Source organism: Eleutherodactylus coqui, chromosome 9 (assembly GCF_035609145.1).
Source record: "Eleutherodactylus coqui strain aEleCoq1 chromosome 9, aEleCoq1.hap1, whole genome shotgun sequence".
NCBI lineage: Eukaryota > Metazoa > Chordata > Amphibia > Anura > Eleutherodactylidae > Eleutherodactylus > Eleutherodactylus coqui.
Window position 1 is genome coordinate 104,580,194 of NC_089845.1, and position 20,856 is coordinate 104,601,049.

General features: G+C 40.7%; 1 protein-coding gene across 2 annotated transcripts in view; it reads left to right on the forward strand.

Annotated features, from left to right (window-relative positions):
* Positions 1-20,856, forward strand: part of CYP7B1 (cytochrome P450 family 7 subfamily B member 1) — a 231,250-nt gene that overhangs the window by 123,684 nt on the left and 86,710 nt on the right. For both annotated transcript variants that reach the window (XM_066578278.1, XM_066578279.1), the window contains one exon: positions 16,731-16,867. In XM_066578278.1, coding sequence (XP_066434375.1) covers positions 16,731-16,867 — 137 coding nt within the window. The remainder of the gene's footprint in view (positions 1-16,730; positions 16,868-20,856) is intronic.

Genomic DNA, 20,856 nt, shown 5'->3' on the forward strand with positions numbered 1-20,856 from the left:
ATATGGAAACTAGGGGAATGGAAACAGTCTGTGTTATCATGTGAGCTAAGCTGTTCCTTCTACAGAAATGAGGTGATCAATAATAACTAGAAATGCCATTGGCTGATGGTTTCTATGTGCATTGCATTATGGGGAGACTTATAAGAACAGATAAATAGACGTCCATACAGGATTTGTTCACTTACCATGATGCAGTTCTGTGAATCTACAGCTGTAGGAATAACTGATATGGGCTCTTGGGATAGGAAGAGTTACTCCAATAGGAAATGGGAGAAGTTCATTCAAATGGCCAGACGAGAATCAAAAGTTATAAGTTGAGTGGAAAGTAATGTACTAGAGATGAGCAAGTATACTCGCTAAAGGCAATTGCTCGAGCGAGCATTGCCTTTAGCGAGTATCTCCCCGCTTGAGATGGAAAGTTCGGGTGCCGGAGCGGGGGAGCGGTGAGTAGAGGCAGTCAGCAGGAGGGAGCGGTGCAGCTCCCTGCCAGCCGCCGGCACCCGAACCTTCCGTCTTGAGCGGGGAGATACTCGCTAAAGGCAATGCTCGCTCGAGCAATTGCCTTTAGCGAGTATACTCGCTCATCTCTGTAATGTACCCATTGACTGATATGAGTACTGTAATGAGTAGGAATAGACTAATCTATGCTAAAGATTTAAAGCTCCAGATCTCCAAGATATAGCAGCTTGGAAATAAAGGCTTGAACACCATTTGTACTCACTCATATAAATAAGCATTACTAGAATTAATACAGAATCACATCCAAAAGGCTAAAGTTACAATTAAAATGATTCAACACCCATTTCAAATTATATTTATTTGCCACAGTTACAAACCTCTAGTTTTTTGCAAAAAAAATCAAACCAGAACAATTTAAGTAACTCAACACAACTAATTATAACAAGTGGTTTCTCCAAACTCAGCACAAAACGCCAATTTTAATAGCTACTGCAGTCTCAGAATTATTCAAACTCTTCATAACAAGTGTCTGTGGTACTAAGTAGAGCCTCCTTTTGCTATTAGGACCTGCTGCAAATGTAATGCATAGCCAGACACCAGCTTCTAATAGTGCTCTTGAGGAATCTTAGCTCATTCCTCATAGGCAATGGCCTCCAGTTCACTAATATTATTGGGTTTCCATGCGGAGACCACCATCTTCAAATCCCACTAAAGATTTTCCTAGGGAATTCAAGTGAGATGCCTGTGACTGCCACTCCAGAATCATCCAGAAGCTCTTCTGAAACCAAGCCTTGGTGGACTTTGAGCTATGCTTGGGATCATTGTCATGTTGAAAGAATCTCTAACAATAACATTTACTTATCTGCCATATCTTTTAAGTGCAAGACCATGCCAGCTCTCCTATATTCCAAGATGTTCACTTCATATTGCTCTCTTATGTGCCAACCCTTTCCCTATGTATAGTTTTTCTATATACAGGTCATATTCTTTCCCAACCATCTTATATGACAGAAGCCCCCTATATCAGTCCTGTATGCAAGGGAAAGGAAAATTATAGCTTTAAGAAAGCACTATTTATACCTAGGTGATGACATGTTTATTTTTAGGGTTTATAAATAGAGATGAGCGAACGTGTTCGGCCCCGCCCCTTTTCGCCCGAACACCGAACTTTGCGAGGAATTCTGTGCTCGGGCGAAAAAAGTTTGGGGGTCGCCGTGGCAGCGCGGGGGGGGGGGGGTGCGGCGGGGAGTGGGGGGGAGAGGGAGAGAGAGAGGGCTCCCCCCTGTTCCCCGCTGCTGCTGCCCGCGCCGCAGCGCCTCTCCCCGCCCTCCGGCGCCCCCCGAACCTTTACGCGCGAACACTGAAGTCCTCGGAAAAGCCGGTGTCCGGGTGCGTAAGTACTCTTTAAGAACACGTTCGCTCATCTCTATTTATAAACTATCCCTTTTTGAATTATAATTTATACCATCCTGCAAAGGGGTTTTCTGAGACTTTTACTATTAATGACTTATCAATTCATTAGCATAAGTCATCAATAGTTGATTGAGAGGGGCCTTGCTCGAGATCCCTGCCAATCAGTTGATCACAGGGTCCACTGTCAGTGTGGACAGTGCTGGAAGCAGATAGCGCTGTGAATATTGCAGTGGCCAGGATTGGTATTGCAGGCACAGCTCTGATTGAATTCAGCATTTTCTGCACTGGTAGTAGGCCTGGTAATCAGCTGATCATGGGGATCCCGAGAGGCAGACCCCTGCTGATCAATTATTTATCTATACTGAGGAAGGTAATCAATAGTAAAAGACCTGGACAGCCCCTATAAATATACTGAGTTATGCCACATACTATATATATATATATATATATATATAATTGGCAAAAATTAAACCTCTTAGAGGAATTAATTTATATTAAAGGAATTGTCCAATTACTGGACAACATTACCTCTATAGCTCCAACTGTGTTAAAATAGCAAAAAGAGTAGTACTTACTCTTCTTCTGCCATGAGGATGCAGCACTATATCCCCACCATCCTCTCGGTGTTTGTTGTGGAAGATAATTAGGCCAGAAGTCACCTGACTGCTGCAGCCAATCAGAGGCTATAGCATTTTCACCCAATCTCCTAGCATCAATGCTCGCATACTGGGTGCTATTATGCCAGGAGTTCAGAATGGTAATACTGCAGCCTCTGATTGGCTGTAGCAGTCAGAGGACCTCCAGTGACATCATCTTCCACAACAAACATCAGGAGGTTGGCGGGGCTAAAGAGCTGAAACCCTTTGGCAGAGGAGGGGTACATACTGCTCTTTTTATGATTTTAACATGGAGCTAAAGGGGCAATGTCTGGTAATTGGCCAACCTCTTTAAGGTACATATACTGCTCAGAGTACATTTTGCCTACTTTACTACATCCTGCTTACTTCCACGTAGGTTTCTACTCACACAGAGGTGGAAAAAGCTCTATGGTGTGCAGGCAGGTGTTCTCCATTGTGACCAACCTTCACTTTTGGTCTCTGAAGTTGAGCATGACAGTTGGATGGACAGTGATTCATGTATTTGCTCCTTCACTGCTAATACCTAGTGTTCTTATTTATAATCTACACTCACCACTTCCCTCCACCACTTTGTACTTGCTAGTCTTACTGACCATCCTAAATCATATCTGCATGACAAGATCGCATTTTTTCAGCCGTTGACTTGAGAGAAACACACATCTTTTGGACCTACACCATTTTCAGCCAATCAGACACAGTATTTAATTGGGATTCTCCTGCTTAGAAAACCCATTTTCATACACCTTGTTAGGGAAATCTTAGGCAATAGAGGAGGGTCCTCTGTTCAGGATCCTCATCTCTTGGCCAGAGTGGTAAGTGCCTGAAAAAAGCCTCTTTCTCTCTGGAGGATCTGTCTTGCTCTGCATTACACAGATAACCCAACAATTTGAAAAATTACTGTGTAATGCTTAATTTCCTCTGATTTATAGGGGTTCCACCAAAGGGGCATTTTAGGATCAGTTAATTGTCAAAGGACTCTGTATTTAAAGTATCGTATATACTCAAGTATAAGCCGAGTTTTTCAGCACAAAAAAATGTGCTGAAAAAGCCCTCCTCGGGTTCTACTCGAGTGTGTCCCCGGCGTGATGCTGTCCCCGGCGGTGCGGCCAGCTGCTGCAGTCTTCTCTCTGCTGTCTTCTTCCTGGCTTGCTTTTAAAATCCCCGCAGTCAGCGCTGTGGTTGGATCGAGCGACGGCCAATCATAGCCAGCGCTCGATAATCTAATCACAGCCATTCAGTGATGTCATTCTGAATGGCTGGGATTGCTTTATCGAGCACCGGCGCTGACAGCGGGGATTTTAAAAGCAAGCCGGGGAGAAGACTGCAGCAGCTGGCTGCACCGCTGGGGACACAGACGCCGGCTGATAGGTGAGTATTGTTTTTTTTTTTCCTCACTCATCAGCCGGCGTCTGTGACCCCAGTGCTATGCTGTCCCCGGCGGTGCGGCCAGCTGCTGCAGAATGACTTTCAGTGATGTCATTCTGAATGGCTGTGATTGGTTTATCGATTGGACGGTGCTTTGTCCAATCACAGCGCTGATGGCAGGGTTTTTAAAAGCAAGCCAGGGAGAAGACAGCGGGGAGAAGACTGCAACAGCTGGCTGCACCGCCTGGGAGAGCATCGCTCTGGGGACACAGACGCCGGCTGATAGGTGAGTATTGCTTTTTTTTTTTTAACTGCTACATACTTAAGTATAGCTCGGCTTATACTCGAGTCAATAAGTTTTACCCATTTTTTGTGGTAAAACGTATTGACTCGGCTTATACTCGGGTTGGCTAATACTCGAGTATATACGGTAATTGTTCACGTTTCACATTCAATACTTGATAGTAGAGTACTTTAAGTTCTTTCCGTGTAATAGCAGATTGCGACCCTTCCCTTGATCTACTCTACTTTACCCTCCTTCTGCCTTGGGTTTGACACTCTGAGCCTTCACTTAAATGCACTCATGATTCATGGCACATATCTGTTGCAGCATCCTATGATTTCTTTAATGTAGATTGTGCTTAAACAGATCTCTGCATATCACCATATCATGTATAGAATTGCTTTATTGACTATTAACACAATTTTCAGGATGACTATACATCCTATAATAAGTGTGCATGCGGCATAAGAAGCACCAATGTGCTTGTGAACTTCCAGCAGTTATTTTATCATTTTTTTAAAAACTTTTTGAAGTTTTTGACACAAAGTCATTTTGCGCTTTTGTCAGTTACTGGCTCTAAATATACATTTTTGATTCATTTAATTGTTGAATGGTCCAAAAAAACCCTGCTCACAAAAAATAACCTTCACCCACGCTAACAGTTGTGAACATTGACAGGTATTGCTTCAGCTTATTTAGGTCTTGAAGGAGACAAACCTTTAGGGGTTCTGCATATCCTGTCTGTAACTCGCAAATGTTTAAATCTTACAATAGACTTTTCCAATCCTCATGAGCTGTTTTGACGTGTTCATAATAATTTTTTTTGTTTTGCATTTGTCTCAATAAATTGACATTTATAAACCCAGGCATTGCCTACTTCTACATTGTCACTGCTTGTAATCTTTTGATTTGAAGTATTCTGCCAGTAAATATTTTTTTGCTTTCTTCTGGGAAATCAAATTGAGCTTTAAATCAACTACATTTACTGAATGTCCATGCCAGGATTTCGAAACAAACACATTTCTGTATGACAAGTTACATTTTTCGAGGCCTAGAGCAGGCACTTTTGCTTTGCCAGTCAGTCACATTTACGGTGAAGGTTGAACTTTTGTGTTATGGTAGTGTTGGCATGAGACCGCACAGGAACTCTCTTGTGTACCCAATTAAAACTTTCCTGGTTGCAGAGAATATTTAGAAAATGGTAATCATATACACTCTTGATTGGAAATAATGATGAGCCAGAGAAGAAAAAAATATCTTGAAAATACAATGTACCATTCAGATTAGTTATGATGATGAATTGTATAATTTTCTAGACCCACTTGGATTAATGCTAATCCCATGAAGGAGATTACTATTCTTCTAAATCCCGTTGCAGACATTGGCTAAGCAGAACACTTGTACTCATGTTTAGTAATATATTTATGTAAATCACTCATCGTGTAATGTTATTGTATAGTAACTACTGTTGGATGTCAGCTATATTAAACATTTTACGTTTTTGCGCTATTTATGAATATTTCTTTTCTAAAATGGTTAATTTCCATATGTCAAATAAAGATGAAGGGGGATGGGGGTTGAACTACATTTTCAGTGTGTTAGACATATTTATTGCATTATGTGGCAGATGGTAGGATAAAAAAAGTTGGGTTTTTTTTGCTAGAAGACACAAGTGTCAAAATTATTTTTGCTCTTTGTGAATACTCTTTACAGAATATACTTGTTTAATGTATCAGTGTTTGAAACATTGACCCTAAATGCACCAACCAAAGCTTTGTATATAATAGAATTCCGGTCTACAGTAGGGACCTTTTTGTAATGGGTAGATTCTACTAAATACAGTATGCTATGCATAGTACTTTTCAGGTATGCGATAAACTGGGTATTATATTTTAGGGTTACACAAAGGAGGCACATATTTCCTTTGATGAGAAGTATTTGCAAATAAGCAGTATGAAGCATTAAGTCCATTGACTAGTTACTCCATGGTTGACTGGTCCTGTTGTTTCAGTAAGGTCTATATACTGTCTTGTGACCTGAAACTGCACAAAGATGGTGCCTTGGCCTGAGTTACTCTTATGCCTCCAGAAAAGAAACATGAAAATAAGAATTTAAACCCAACTTCTCTTTTGGCCTCATGCACACGGTCAGATCGGATTCTGTCTGCGAGATTCTCACAGCGGGATGTGACCCGGGCCCTGCAGTGACCTCTCGCTTACATTTCCAGTATCTTCTCTCTCTGCTCTGTGATGTGCTGGCTGGCGCACAGCCGCACATGCGCAGAGCAGAGCCGGCGCGTCAGCGGTGAAGTTTCTGTGCTAGCCTTGCGCAGAAATAGGACATGCTGCAATTTTGTTACCGCGCAGATTTTCCATGATCAAAATCGCGTCTGTCTGCAAAGGATTGTGTGCATGCATGCAATCCTATGGCAGAGTGCAATGGCGGAAATTCTGTGCGGAATTTGGCAGCAGAATTTTCGTCTGTGGGCATTGGGCCTTTATTGTCATTTTTGTCAGCAACGAAGACACATTTGGAGGTACAAAGCCTCTTCCTTGTTACTGCTGGAGTGCAAACTATGGCAATACATATGAATTGAGTGGATACAAAGTCAAAGAACAGATAGGAAAGGGGAAGAACTTATGAGGGGAAACAAAAAGAATGGCAACAAATACCTGTTCTCCCCCCTTACCTTCTCTTCATCTCGTATTTTGTATCCACTCAATTCATTTGTACCTATTGCCATAGTTTGCACTCCAGCAGTACTGTGAAAAAGGTTTTGTTCCTCAAAACATGTGTCTCTTGCTGGCAAACATTACAATAAAAGAGAAGTTTGGTTTAAATTCTTGTCTTTGTGTCTTGCTTCTGGAAGGCTGCGTCATTTAGCAGTCTACTTTTAGTCCCTATAGGCTTACTATACGCGGACTTCTAGTGAGGCATCCATCTATAAAGCTGCACCTTCTCATTACAATTTCCTCCTTCTTCTCACCTCTACAGGCCCATCAAACTTACAGTCCTTGGGCGTTATGATGAGGTTGCTCCACTGATTTCTCTCAGTTTATCGTATCAGTTACTCTCATGACTACCGTACTTTTAGGCCATGTTAATTCCACCACCTCCAAAGCTGGCCTTCCTGAACATTGATATTAGCGGCAGTACAGGATATATATCTTAAACTCCTGTAGGCACAGATTGTCTGGCACCTTAGACTTGGCCCATTAATAGGGTCACATCTTAAGTCATGTATGGTTTTAATAAAATGTTTGTCTGCTCTTAAAAAATGTTGTTAAATACCATAATGCACATCTCCTAATATCTGCCACCTTCTGATTGTCCCTCTTTGGATGTGCACCTCTCACATTGTAAGTACCTGATTAAGATATAATTACACTCAACTTACATATTTCATTTAAAATTTAATTTTCACATGTGAATATTCTTTTCTGCTTGTGTACGTTGCCCGGAGACATCTATAGGTGCAAATCTATTGTACCTATAGGTAAAATTGGCCCTAACTAAAATTCTATTAGTCACAGTCATATAGCTGTTTGCTTGTTAATTGCTACTAGCTGGAAATCCACTTTTTTCTCTACTATTGTCAGTATGATTAACACTCAGTATAAGGGTGCATTCACACGAGTGTGTTTTTTAGGGTACTTAGGTGCGTACATACGTGTGCACCTAGGTACGAGCAAAAACACGAGTGAACACAGCTGCGTGCTTGTTGTCAATGGAGCCGCGCCTGCTGCTGGTGGCTCCATTGAAAGCAATGCTCTGCTGGCACCCCTGCATTCTTTTTCAGGGAAGGGCTTTCCATATAAGCCCTTCTCTGAAAAAGAAACATTTTAGTGTAAAAAAAAGAAAGAAAAAAAAACTTACCTCTCCACCACTGCCATGTCCCGCGGGGATGCAGAACTCATCTGCCGATTTTAAATCCCCGGCTGCTGATAGCTGAGAACTATAGAGCTGGGGACAGCGGCAGGAGTCACCGCTGAGCCCCGGCAGTTGTCAATGACTTTTCAGGGAAATGCTTCATAAGCCCTTCCCTGAAAAGCCATTTAAATAGTGTAAAAAAAAAAAATACTCAGCTCCCTTCGGCTGCCGGGGCTCAGCCGTGACTTCTCCTGGCTGTCCCGACTCTGTAGATCTCAGCTATCAACAGGTGTGGATTTAAAACCCCGGCAGCCGTCAATGGCTTTTCAGGGAAGGGCTTCATAAGCCCTTCAGGGAAGCCGTGACTTGTGCCGTGACTTCTGCCGCTGTCCCCGGCTTCAGCCAATCACAATCAGAGCTACCAGCAGCTCGATTTTAAATTCCTGGCTGCTGATAGGTCAGTACTACGGAGTCGGGGACAGCGGCAGAAGGCGCGGCTGAGCCCCAGCAGGTGAGTATTCTTTTTTTTTTCTACACTTTTTAAAATGGCTTTTCAGGGAAGGGCTTCATAAGCCATTGATGGCTGCCAGGTTTCGTGGCAACGTCTGCCGCTGCCCCCAGCTCTGTAGCGCTGCTGAGCTATCAGCAGCCGGGGATTTAAAGCCAATCACAATCAGAGATACCAGCAGGAGGGGATTTGAAATCCCCGGCTGCTGATAGCTCAGTACTACAGAGCCGGGGACAGCGGCAGAAGGAGCGGATGAGCCTCGGCAGCCATAGGGAGGTGAGGTTTTTTTTACACTATTTAAATGGATTTTCAGGGAAGGGCTTATGACAGCTTGATGGCTGCCGGGGCTCAGCGGCGACTTCTGCCGCTGTCCCAGGCTCTATAGTTCTCAGCTATCAGCAGCCGGGGATTTAAAATCCTCGCCTGCTGGTAGCTCTGATTGTGATTGGCTGAAGCGCACATTATTTAAGTCCTCAGGAAAAAAGCAATGCCAAAATTGCACTTTTTTGGACACCTTGCGTCCAAGAAAAAAATTAAATAGAATGCAATCGTAAAGTTATACTGTAAGAACCAATAACAACTAAAGGTCACAAGTCTTCATGAACAGAAAAATATAAAAAATTACATATTATTTTAAGTTGTAAAACATAAAAAATATATATACATTTGGTATCGGCATAATCATACTGACCCACAAAATAAAGATAGTCTATCATTTTTACGGCACTGTGAAATCCCTCCAAAATGGCATTTTTTAAAGTTTTCAATTACTTTATATGGCATGTTATAAGGTATCATTAAAAAATACAAACAGTTTTGCAAAAAAACAATCCCTCATGTAGCTATGTCTCCTGAAAAATAAAAGTTATGATTTTTTTCAAAAGTAGATATGGCAAAAACGAAAAAGGGGGGCTGTAGCAGGGAGAGGTTATTGGTAGTGTTGTATCTTGACGCCACCGTAAGTGGTGGGTGTAGCCAAGTGTGAGGGTGTTTGACAGCCAGGTGATGCCCCCCTGGCTGATTGGCTGGAAATGTCCTGATTGCCTGAGTGTTCAAGGAGTTTGTGCTGGGATGGAAGGTTAGGGGTAGTTTAACAGTTAGACTTATATTATTATGTGTAAATGCTTCCATGTTAATGCAGGAAGCATGTAGAGCAAATAATGCAAGCCTAACTGGTTAACTACCCCAAACCCTCCATCCCAGCACAAAATGCTTCTACGATCCAAGAAAGTTAGCCGCTAGTGTCTAAGCCCCCTCCCACACACACAGACACATACACAGCCGCCGCTGGTAAGAGCTTGCCACCCGTGTCTACTGTCCTCTGCAGTGTTAACCATCTTATGCCACAGCTGCCGCTGGCGCTGCTGATGGTGCTCTGGGAGGCCACACATGGCAGCGTTAGTACTACAAGCCATAGCGCCGCCGCCCCCGATGCAGCAGATGCCGACCCAGGAACCCACACGCCGCAGTTTTACTCACAGCAGCACTCCACAGAGAATACAGAGGAGGAGGTGACGAGAAGACTGCGCCAGGATCACTTACCGCACCCGGCCGACACCATTCTCTGGACCCCAGCACAAGCAACAGCGGCGAAGGGGTGAGTGCAGTTAATCAGGTACTGGGGGCGTCACCTGTCTGTCAAGCAGCCTCACACTTGGCTACACCCACCACTTCCGGTGGCATCAAGGTACAATAGTACCGGGGTTATTATCCACCTGCTGCAGGTTTCCAGTGCCAGAAGAAGCAAAGCAGCCATCACCAAGCCACTGCTATGCTTCACTGTGGGCAGGGTATTCTTTTCAGCATATGCTTCATTCTTGCTCCTCCAGAAATAGATGTGGATCCGTAGGCCCGATAAATCTATTGAACAGAATTCCAAAACTTCTGTGTCTTATTTATATGGTCTTGAGCATATTTGAGCCAATTTATGTTTTGAAGTTTGGACATGTAGACTTTGAGCGTTGAGTATAAGACTTACTGTTCAAACACAAATCTTAGTGCCTTAAGTGCCCAAATTCTGCGGCAGGTCATTTGTAGTCATTCGAGAGCTTTGGACCTCCTGCCTCCTCAGGAATCTGGTGGCAGTCAGTGATGGCTTCCTCTTTCAGCCACGTCCAGTTTGTGCAGCAAATGTTCCTTTCACTTTGAACTTCTGAACTGTGCTTTCAACTGTATATCTAGGTACATTCGGTGGCTATCTTTTTGTATCATTTTCCTTGTTTGCGCAAGGCAATGAGCTCTTAACTTTTTGGACCAAATTCTTTTGACTTAGAAATATGGCTAACATGCAATCAAACAACTCAATCAACAAAGCGCAAGCTATTCTGGGTATTTGTTGCGTTTTATATCAAGAACACCTGATGCAACTAATGAAGCCTTGATTAGTTGCATCAGATATGCTTAAGACTATACCTGATTTGCAAATGTGTTTCTTATGAGGGATTCTATTCAGGGGATTGAATAATTTGTAAACTGCAGTAATCATTAAAAGGGGCATCTAGTGTTGAATTTGGAGAAACCACTTGTCATATTAGTTGTATAAGGCCACTCCCACACATGCATTTTTTCCAGTGTTTAACGCTACAATTTCACCACAGCGCTAAATGCTGTCAAGCGCTAACATTAATTTCAATGGGACAAATGCTAAAACGCATTGCTTTTCAATTACTGTCTGCTCTATTTTCATGCATTTTCTGCGTTTTAAAACGCAATGCTTTGCCCATTGAAATGAATGGTGTGCGTTTTTAGCGCTATTGAAAACGTGGAAGAATGTGGTTACCGTATTTTTGACTGACTGCGTTTTTTCAGTTCTGGCATTATCAGCTTGCTTGGCTGCAGTTATAAGTGTGCTGAAAATGCAGTCTAAGGCCGCCTGCACACGGGCGGAAATCCCGCCGCGGGATTTCCCGCGGGATTTCCGCCACTGAAAGTTTGCATAGGAGTGCATTACAATACGCACTCCTATGCAGACGGCCGCAGTTTGGCCGCGCGAAATCTTGCGCGGCAAACAAACCGCGGCATGTCCTATTTTTGTGCGGGGCACGCACTCACCCGGCCGCCGGCTCCGGTCTGCGCATGCGCCGGCTGCGCAGCAGCCGGCACATGAAAGAGCCGGGGCCGCCAGGCGCGGGTGAGTACGCGCTCGTCCCTGCAGGCTCTCGGGTCGGGTCCCGCGGCGAGAATTCTCGCTGTCGGATCCGACACGCTCGTCTGCAGGCGGCCAAACGCTGTTAAAAATACATGTCAACGCAGCTGAAAACGCAGTACACGCTGCGTGAAAAAAACTCAGCATTTTTACAACCACATGTGCGAGAGTGGCCCAAGATATTTAAATTATTCTTGTTTAATTGTTTTTCCAATAGTAAAAGTTTGTAAATTTGGCAATTAAACCTCGTTTGCAATGGAGGTAGAAGAATTGAGAATGCACATCTGTTTTTGATACAGTGGGGCAATAAACAAGATTAGTTGCAAAGGTTTTACATAGTCTTTAACCATTTGGAAGCTATTATTGGTTATATCATTTGAAGCACATTTTATCTTGCTCCTTTAAATATGATCTTGCTCTCCTGCTCTGGTTAGCTCTTGAATCTTATTTCTTGTACACCCATTCATTATGCTAGAGGAAGAAATATCAATAACTTTGATGAAGGTTAACATCTCCGGGCAAGTTTGTCGCCTAGGAACGCCCACAATTTATTACTACTATTCTAATAACGATTTCACAGTGATCTCTAAGCTGAAGATAGAGGTGGGGATTCTAAAGTCTACTAAAGCATCATTATCTTCTATGTGCTGTAAAAGTTCTTAAAGAGCTTTTCCAGCACCATGCAAACTAAATATAGGTCAGCCACTTTTGGATGCTGCTAATTTTTGCCTAAAAGGGAATGTATCATCTAGATTAGATTTTTTCCACTAATTTAAACTAGGAAGTAAAATATATTATTTTTAAAATCTGTTTTTATTTTCTGATTGAGTTTTTTTTATTTTTTTAATAAATTCCTTATTTATTGCATTTATTTATTCGGTGAACAACTGGATTATGACTTTCAAGGTACAACACAGATTGCATTCAGATAAACCTCAATGTTAGAAAGTTGGGTAATCAGAGAACATTTTCCAAAATATGCAGTAAGCATAACCTGAGGTATATTACTAGTAAGCGGAGCTTGCCGGTCTTCCAATAAACCCTATGCTAGGCTTCATACCTCTGCTCACTGTAAATTAAATTCATAAATATCTAACGAAACAGACAGGACACATGAGGGGTACGCAGGGAAGGTTCGGGTTCGGGTGAAGCAAGTAGAGACACTGACTGTGGGAAGGTGAGTATATGTGAGAGAGTGGGTTAGTTAGTTTGGGGGCTAAGGAGCTGTCGATATTCTTCTGAATTTCGGAACACTGTCCAATGGTACCATGTTCTGCGAAACTTTTCTGATTGAGTTTTTTTATTCCATTGTTTATACATTATTATGGGGGCAGCCATCTTTCCTGAACTGTTGCTTTACTACTCTCTTAACAGCAGTCTAGATATAGGTATAACTGAAGCAATAGTGGACCATAGGAAATTGATGACTGTAATGACTCATTGAGTTCTTTGGGAAAGTGTTGGGGGCATGGTCCCTGATCTGTGCAGAGGTCATTGTATAGGATGGGACAAAAATTTTGACCATCACCTATTGTAAATGGTGGATCCTGTATTTTCTATGTATTTTGTAGGTGTTGTCATTGTAATCCCACCTGTGGAGATAATGAGATGATTACTGAAAAGTTTTCTCTACAAAGCAGGAAATGTCAGCCTATTATGAAGAGTTATGGGCAGAGTGAAACTGCATGATTTCAGGACTATTATTTAATATAAAAATGACATGAAGTTTTAGAAAAAAAGTTACTAATATAAAAAAGCAACCACTGCTCCATTCATTTCCTCTTCACTGCAGGGGATGCAGTGAGCCTGCAGTGAGGGGGAGAGGGGACACAGGACCCCTGTGGATAGGGGGTAATTTATAATTCTGGTAATCACCTTTTAGGAACTTATACCTTGTTCCTGCAACTCCCTGGAAGAGATGAATCCAATGTAGTCATGTGGAGCTGCTAGCCTTGCCCATAATCTGTGATTGCAATTTCTCAGTATGCAGTGTAATAGCTAGAGAACTACCAATCAGGACAGATGTGTAGAAGTGGGAAAAGAAGCAGACAGAGTGTCCTGGACAGGAGGCTTATAGGAGCTGGTGTGTTTGGGTGTTGGAATAGGGTAGATGTGAACAGACAAAAAGGTGTGGTTATAAAGTAGAGCAGGTTCTGCCAGCCTAGTTCGCTGGGGGACCAATGGTCTTATCAACATCTGTGAAATTGGAGAAGAGGCGAAAAAGCAAAGATTCAGGTGCTACCTATAGTCAGTGTAGTCTTATAAAACTAACAAATTATATACTCTATGGAGTCCAAGTTAACGTATGTAAATCCAAATAATGATTTAGTAGAGTTAAGCCATAGGTGTAGAATCCAAGTGATGCTTTATTTAGTAAAAACGAGTCAGCAATGTCACGCATTTTGAGGTAGGCAGATCTCTTCCTCAGACAGCTGGGTAATTCCTGGAAGCAAGTTGTTTTTGGAAGGTGGGTAATCCCTGTTAATAGCCAACTACAAGTACATAAGGAAGATAAAAAAGGATAAAATAACATGTTGACAGGGAAATAGTAAAAACAGGGAAAAATCAATTAAGAATAAAATAAATAGTGGGGTAATAATAAAAAAAGAGGACAAAAATTCATTCTATATCATTAGCTTAACAATACTAAATTAATATTTGGCTTAGCATACATTAACTTGGACTCTACAGAGTATATAACTTATTCCATAAGACTACACCAGCTAGAGGTCGCTCTTGAATCCTAGCTTTTTCACCTTTTCTCCAATCAGGACAGAGGGAAAGGGTTAGCAGCATCTGAACTCCTCTCTTAACTGGGAACTGCAGGAGCAAACTGTAAGTTCTTAAAACTCACTAAACTTTATTCCATAAGTAAAAGATCAATGGAATCAGCATGCCTGCCATTACTTTCTGCTGCCCTCAGTGAAGGCAGTCATAAAGTGCCTGCCAGGTTTCCTTTAAGAATAGATTGTAAATTCTTTGCTTTCTCTGACATTACCGCAGCCAAATCATATATAAATGTATAAAACAATTACCATATTTTTCATTTCTCCTTGTAATATTATCTGTTCATATCTACAATATAGATTATATTCACATATTATCCTTGTATTTGAAGGGGCTACCTCCGACATTGCGGTTTCATCTAAAAACGTTGATAAGTTAATCAGCTTCCAATGAAATTGGTCCTAGTGTGCGAGACAGGGAAATTAGAATATGAGGCCACTGGGAATAGATGTAAATGGTTTCAGTCTCTGCACTGCTGTGGAATATGCTGTACGATATAAGCGACTGCAAATAAAATAAAAATAATTGATCAAAAAAGACTTCAAATTCTAGTGCTTCCTCCTTGTACAATATATTACATACATTGTCTAAGTGATTGTCTCAGATAGGCTCCATCTATTGACTCTGCTTTGTGTTTAATGTGACCTAATTTATAATTAGCTTCATTTAGTTGTATTGATGGCTCATTTATGTTGTTGATGTGTCATCTCACACAGTGTGCTACGTGAGCCTCAGTTGGAATTGAATGCTCAGGCATTTCTTGATAAATCTTTTGTAATATAGCTTTACTGATTTATGAGAACATCTCTTTTTATGGAAAATGCATGAAATGGTACTTTCCTTTGGGAGGCATAGATTGATGCTGTGACATGGTGTTTTACGGTGTTGAGCTTATCAGTTTTGAGTTAACCATATCTGATGCAAACGATGACCCTTCCGTCTCCATGATTTGAGTCCACAGACTCTGAGCATTAAGTTAATTTTCCCCTGGATTTCTGAGCTGCGTCCTCCTTACCCCGCGGAAACACTGTGAAGTATACAGGTTTTGACCGAATGACAGAGCATAGAGGATGAAATTAGATGCATTAAATTAGAATATGACAAAAAAGCCTATCTAAATATCTGTCACAATTTTACCTTTTGTCAAAGCCAGCAACCAGTAATGAGCCCATTGCTGAAGCTTGGTAGCCAAATGAAAAGTGGAGGAGAAATAACTTTGATGAGCTGTGACTTGCGGTGTGTTTATTCTCCAGTGGATTCATTGTATAACATTTATGGCTAATATTATGTTTTTCACTTTTTGCTTAGATCACATTGTTGTGTTTTGACCTTAAATTCTCAGGGAAATATAAACATGTTATGTTTTATAGTGTTATATTTTGCTAAATTGTCAAAGCTCTACCATCCAGATGTTGAATAGAATTAGAGGTGCATTCAAGAATAAGACATGCTTCATATTAAGACCTTGTTGGTTTTTGCAAGTTATGGGTTTTTTTTGTAGAAAACAAAGAGTTAACTTAATGCCATCAATTTCTGTGTGGTGCATGATAGTGGTAAGCTGGTGATCTCCTGATCTTTGATTACATCTTGGCTAGTAAATATCTTGTGATTAATCAAAATGGCTTGAATGTAGTGTAAGTCACCTTCACAGATGGGATGTGTTCTGTTTGAATATTTGTATTAATCCTGTCTGAAATAGACATGCTCTATGTTACTGACTTTAAATCGGATTGTACCAGCTAAACAACTGTAATAAGAAAAGAAAAAAAAGAATTTCAGCTTCCAAATATGACAGAAGACCTACATACAGAAACATGTCATTAATCTATACAGTGGCTCAGAATAGTGTACATAAGTAAGATGAACCTATGTAAAGTACTGCGGAAGATTGATGGAACATTCCCTATTAAGGAGATAGACTTCTTTTGAATCCCAATTATCTAAATCCATTATAATTGCCATATCATGACATGCAGTTTCTTTTGACGTGCAAAAAAGCCTGGCTGCTCAGAAGAACAGGCTGTGATAAGACATAAAAATACAAATATCACAAAAAAAGGTTGTGATCCTAAAAAATAACTGATATAGGTTTGATTAAACTTAATCATACTTCCATGTAACAAAGTACTAAAAATGCGGCATTTTGTATATTAAATCTATTAAACCCCTAAATGTTACCGTATTCTTAATAGGAATCTATATAGATCGCTACAGTTCTAAAGTGATAATAGTAATAATAGTCAAATATTTAATGTCTTTTAGGAAACACAGAGAACCCCCTTTGGAAAATGGATGGATCCCCTACTTAGGTTTGGCTTACCAGTTCAGTAAAGATCCTTTAAAATTCCTGATCTCTCAGCAAGACAAACATGGGAACATCTTTACACTCTACCTCGCAGGTAAGAATTATTATATGAATGACATCCGATGTAAATTTAAATTTACGTAGACACAGATCTATCTTCCCGTGACTATACTGTACATAACCGATCCGCTTGACATAGATATTTCTGGTGTTGAAAGCCAGTGAGGTAGGAGACATATGTGCAACGTGAATATATATATATATATATCACAAGGCGCTTGATTTTTTTAAAGCGGTTAATAATTTAAAATCTAAATTTGATATCGATATTTAGATTGATAATTGTTTCATTTTGTTACTTCGATCACAATTACAATAAAATCTAATATGAGAAAGCACCTTTGTACATTCTATATAAATAGATCAATTCAAGTACTTCTAGAATATACAACTTTTAATTTTGTCTTTTGACTAGAAATTTATTTTGAATGTTTACATTTTTTTTGCATAATTTTATTTTTAAGCATTTCAAATTCTTTTCAAGCAAAAAAAAATCACTATTCATAAGAGGCTCCAGTTTTGATAAAACAGTGACCATAAAAACCAGAGAATATATAGTTTACCTATATATTCCTTGAGTGGTTTCCGTGTTTTGGTGCTGGTCCTGTCAACAATTTTGATCAATAGATATTGTTTTAATTATCAATCTCGAAAGTAGTTCACTTGGAAAATGTAGAACGATGTATAGAGGTCCTGGCATCACCCCATACCGGTGATACGTTTTTGCTGATTGTACTTTCCAATGGGATGAGCAAATGATTGTCATTGTGAGAAGTCTCAAGGGACATGGATGTCATCTTAATAAAGAAATTAAGAAGCACATCTTTCCATGAGAAACAATGTAAATTCCTGACCTGTCGTAGAAAATAGTTCTCTAATTGGTTTTGTGTGGTGGTGCAGCAGAATCATTTTCCCTAGACGTCATCCCCGCGAAGCACTACTGTACATCATTGTCAACCGTTCACTGAAATCTTCCTAATAAGAGACCGATTACGTAAATTTGATAGGCCTAAAAGAACGAGCGAGGTATAGTGTATGATAGTATCTCCAGAGACATTATTTTGTATAAGGATCAAGACAAAGTAGACAGCTTTCTAAATATCTTCAGGGATCTTACAGACTCTTGCATCTTGTCCTTTGTATGAATGACAGAGCGCATATGGGTTTTTTGGAATGAAGTATTTCAGCTTAGATTAGCTTGGATGACTCTTTCCTAGTAATGGTCTTCCATAGATAGAATAGTATGGAATGTCAGCACGGTACCTGGGAAGCATTTAATTCTACCAGTCTGGAAGCATTTTTAACCCTAATTGGTGTTTTTGTAACAAATGAAGCAGAAAGTTATTGTGTTACTTTCCTTTTGGTTGCATCCCTGCTCAGCAGGGTGAAGAACAAGAATCACAGTTAGACATGATCCTTTTTGTGACTGGTCTAATCTCTACAATATACCAAATGTTTGCCACATATATGTTACATAATATATATCATTCTTTTGCAATTTTGCAAGCAGATGATAATAATAGCTAGTAGAAAATAAAAATTCATACCATAATATATTATAAATCTTAACATTGAATGACATTCTAAGATTGAAGGGGCTGCCTAGGACTTTGGGTGGTTTTTTCTATTGATGACTCGTCTCTAGGATAGGTCCTCCATAGATGATCGGCGGGGGTATGTCACTCAAGATCCCCGCTGGTCAGTTGATTCCTGATGCTGTTGTCAGTGTGGTCAGAGCTGGAAGCAGATAGTGCTGACAACATTGCAGCAGCCTAGTTTTGTACTGCTGGCATACCTCCCATTCAATTCAGAGGGAGCTGTGCCTGCAATACCAACCAAGGCCACTGTACTATGGACATCTACTTTTGTTGCTGTCCGTGCTGACAGTGGCACACCCAACAATCATCTATTGATGACCTATCCTGATGGTAGATCGTAAAAAAAAAAAAAGGCCATGTTCCCAGACAACTGGTTTTAAGAATTTAGAGATTATATCCGTGCTTTTCATTAAAATACATTTTCAGTTGAGGTTGGAATTTTATAAAATATTATAAAACATTACCCTTTACAGCTCTTTTTATTCTTGGTTTTGATGAATCTTTGGTTTAAAAGTACTTGTCTTCAAAATATTTTAATATGTACGCACAGTCTAAAAATGTTTTGGGTGGAATTATCCCTTTAACAGGTTGTATCAGGATAGAGATTGGTGGTTTATCACTAGGATATGCTCTCAATGTCTAATTGGCAGGGGCCCATTTGCAAGAACAAAGTGAAATAAGTGCAATGCTACTGCATTTTCTATATGTTCCACTCAGCACTTTGTTCTAGTGATTGTCCAAGGACACAGCAGTCGGACCCTGTCAATCAGATGTTAGTGGTAAATTCTAGTGATATGCCACCAACGTCCATCATAAGACCACTCTGTTAAAGGGGTTGTCCCGCGAAAGCAAGTGGGTCTATACACTTCTGTATGGCCATATTAATGCACTTTGTAATGTACATTGTGCATTAATTATGAGCCATACAGAAGTTATCAGAAGTTATTCACTTACCTGCTCTGTTGCTAGCGTCCTCGTTTCCATGGAGCCGTCTAATTTTCAGCGTCTAATGGCCAAATTAGACGCGCTTGCGCAGTCCGGGTCTTCTTCTTTTCTCAATGGGGCTCCGTGTAGCTCCGTGTAGCTCCGCCCCATCACGTGCCGATTCCAGCCAATCAGGAGGCTGGAATCGGCAATGGACCGCACAGAAGCCCTGCGGTCCACCGAGGGAGAAGATCCCGGCGGCCATCTTCAGCAGGTAAGTAAGAAGTCACCGGAGCGCGGGGATTCAGGTAAGCGCTGTGCGGTGTTCTTTTTTAACCCCTGCATCGGGGTTGTCTCCATGATATGGACGAGATAAGGATAGGCAGTGTTTATGTATAATTAGCTATAAAGCCTAATTAGATATAATGGGTCCATGTGCTGTCCACGAAATACAGGGACAACACATAGACGGGATATACACCAGCTTGATTGGGCCCTAAGGCTAAGTTCAGACCTGTAGAAAAATAGTGTTTTTAAATATACATGTGAAACTCCAAAAGTTAAGAACCATACATTTTTAAAATTAATTGCATTTTCAACTTTCTAAAACACAGAGGTTTTGTTGTGGTTATCATGTTCTTTTTATGTATTAATACTCTCACCAAAGCATTGTGAAAATGATGTGGTTTGCCATTTTTGCTTGTGTTTTCTCCCATTAGCTTTCTATACAGAGAAACAACAATAAATAAGGCATGGTTGCCTTTTAACTCCACAAAATGAAAATAAAACCACAAAAAGAAGGAAATTTATGTGTTTTCTGTAGGTGTGAATTACATTTCAGAAAAACATTCACTTTAATGACAACCTCAAAGTTGAATTTTTTCCCGAGAGAAAAATAATGTTAGGAAAAATGCAATTTTTCTACAGGTGTGAACTCAGCTTAACTGCACTGCAATCTCTGCTACTCTATAGAACTGGCCACCAAGTTTCCCTGATGCCCATGACATCATATTTCTCTTCCTGTGTTAGGAGCGCCAATTCTCCTTGTTTGTTTCCCATGCTCTGGGCATTAGTGTAGAACAGGGGTGTCAGACTCATTTTCACCAAGGGCCACATCAGCCTTATGGTTGCCTTCAAAGGGCCGTTTCTAATTGTAAGACGGTATAGTAATAGTGACCCCCATAGTAGCCCGAGTGGTAATAGGGTCCCCCATAGTGGCTCTCGTAGTTATAAGGTCCTCATAGTGACCCCAGTTGTAATAGGGTTACCCATAGTGACCCCAGTAGTGAGTAACCCCCATAGTGATCCAATAATAATAGCGATCCCCAAAATAGCCCCAGAAGTCATAGTTGTCCCAGTAGTAATAGTGATCCCTATAGTGCCGCCAGTAGTAAAAAATAACCCCCACACTATTATACATACAAATATACACAGACGCACACTATTATATACACACATGCATGCACAGGCACACAATATTATATATACACACATACATATA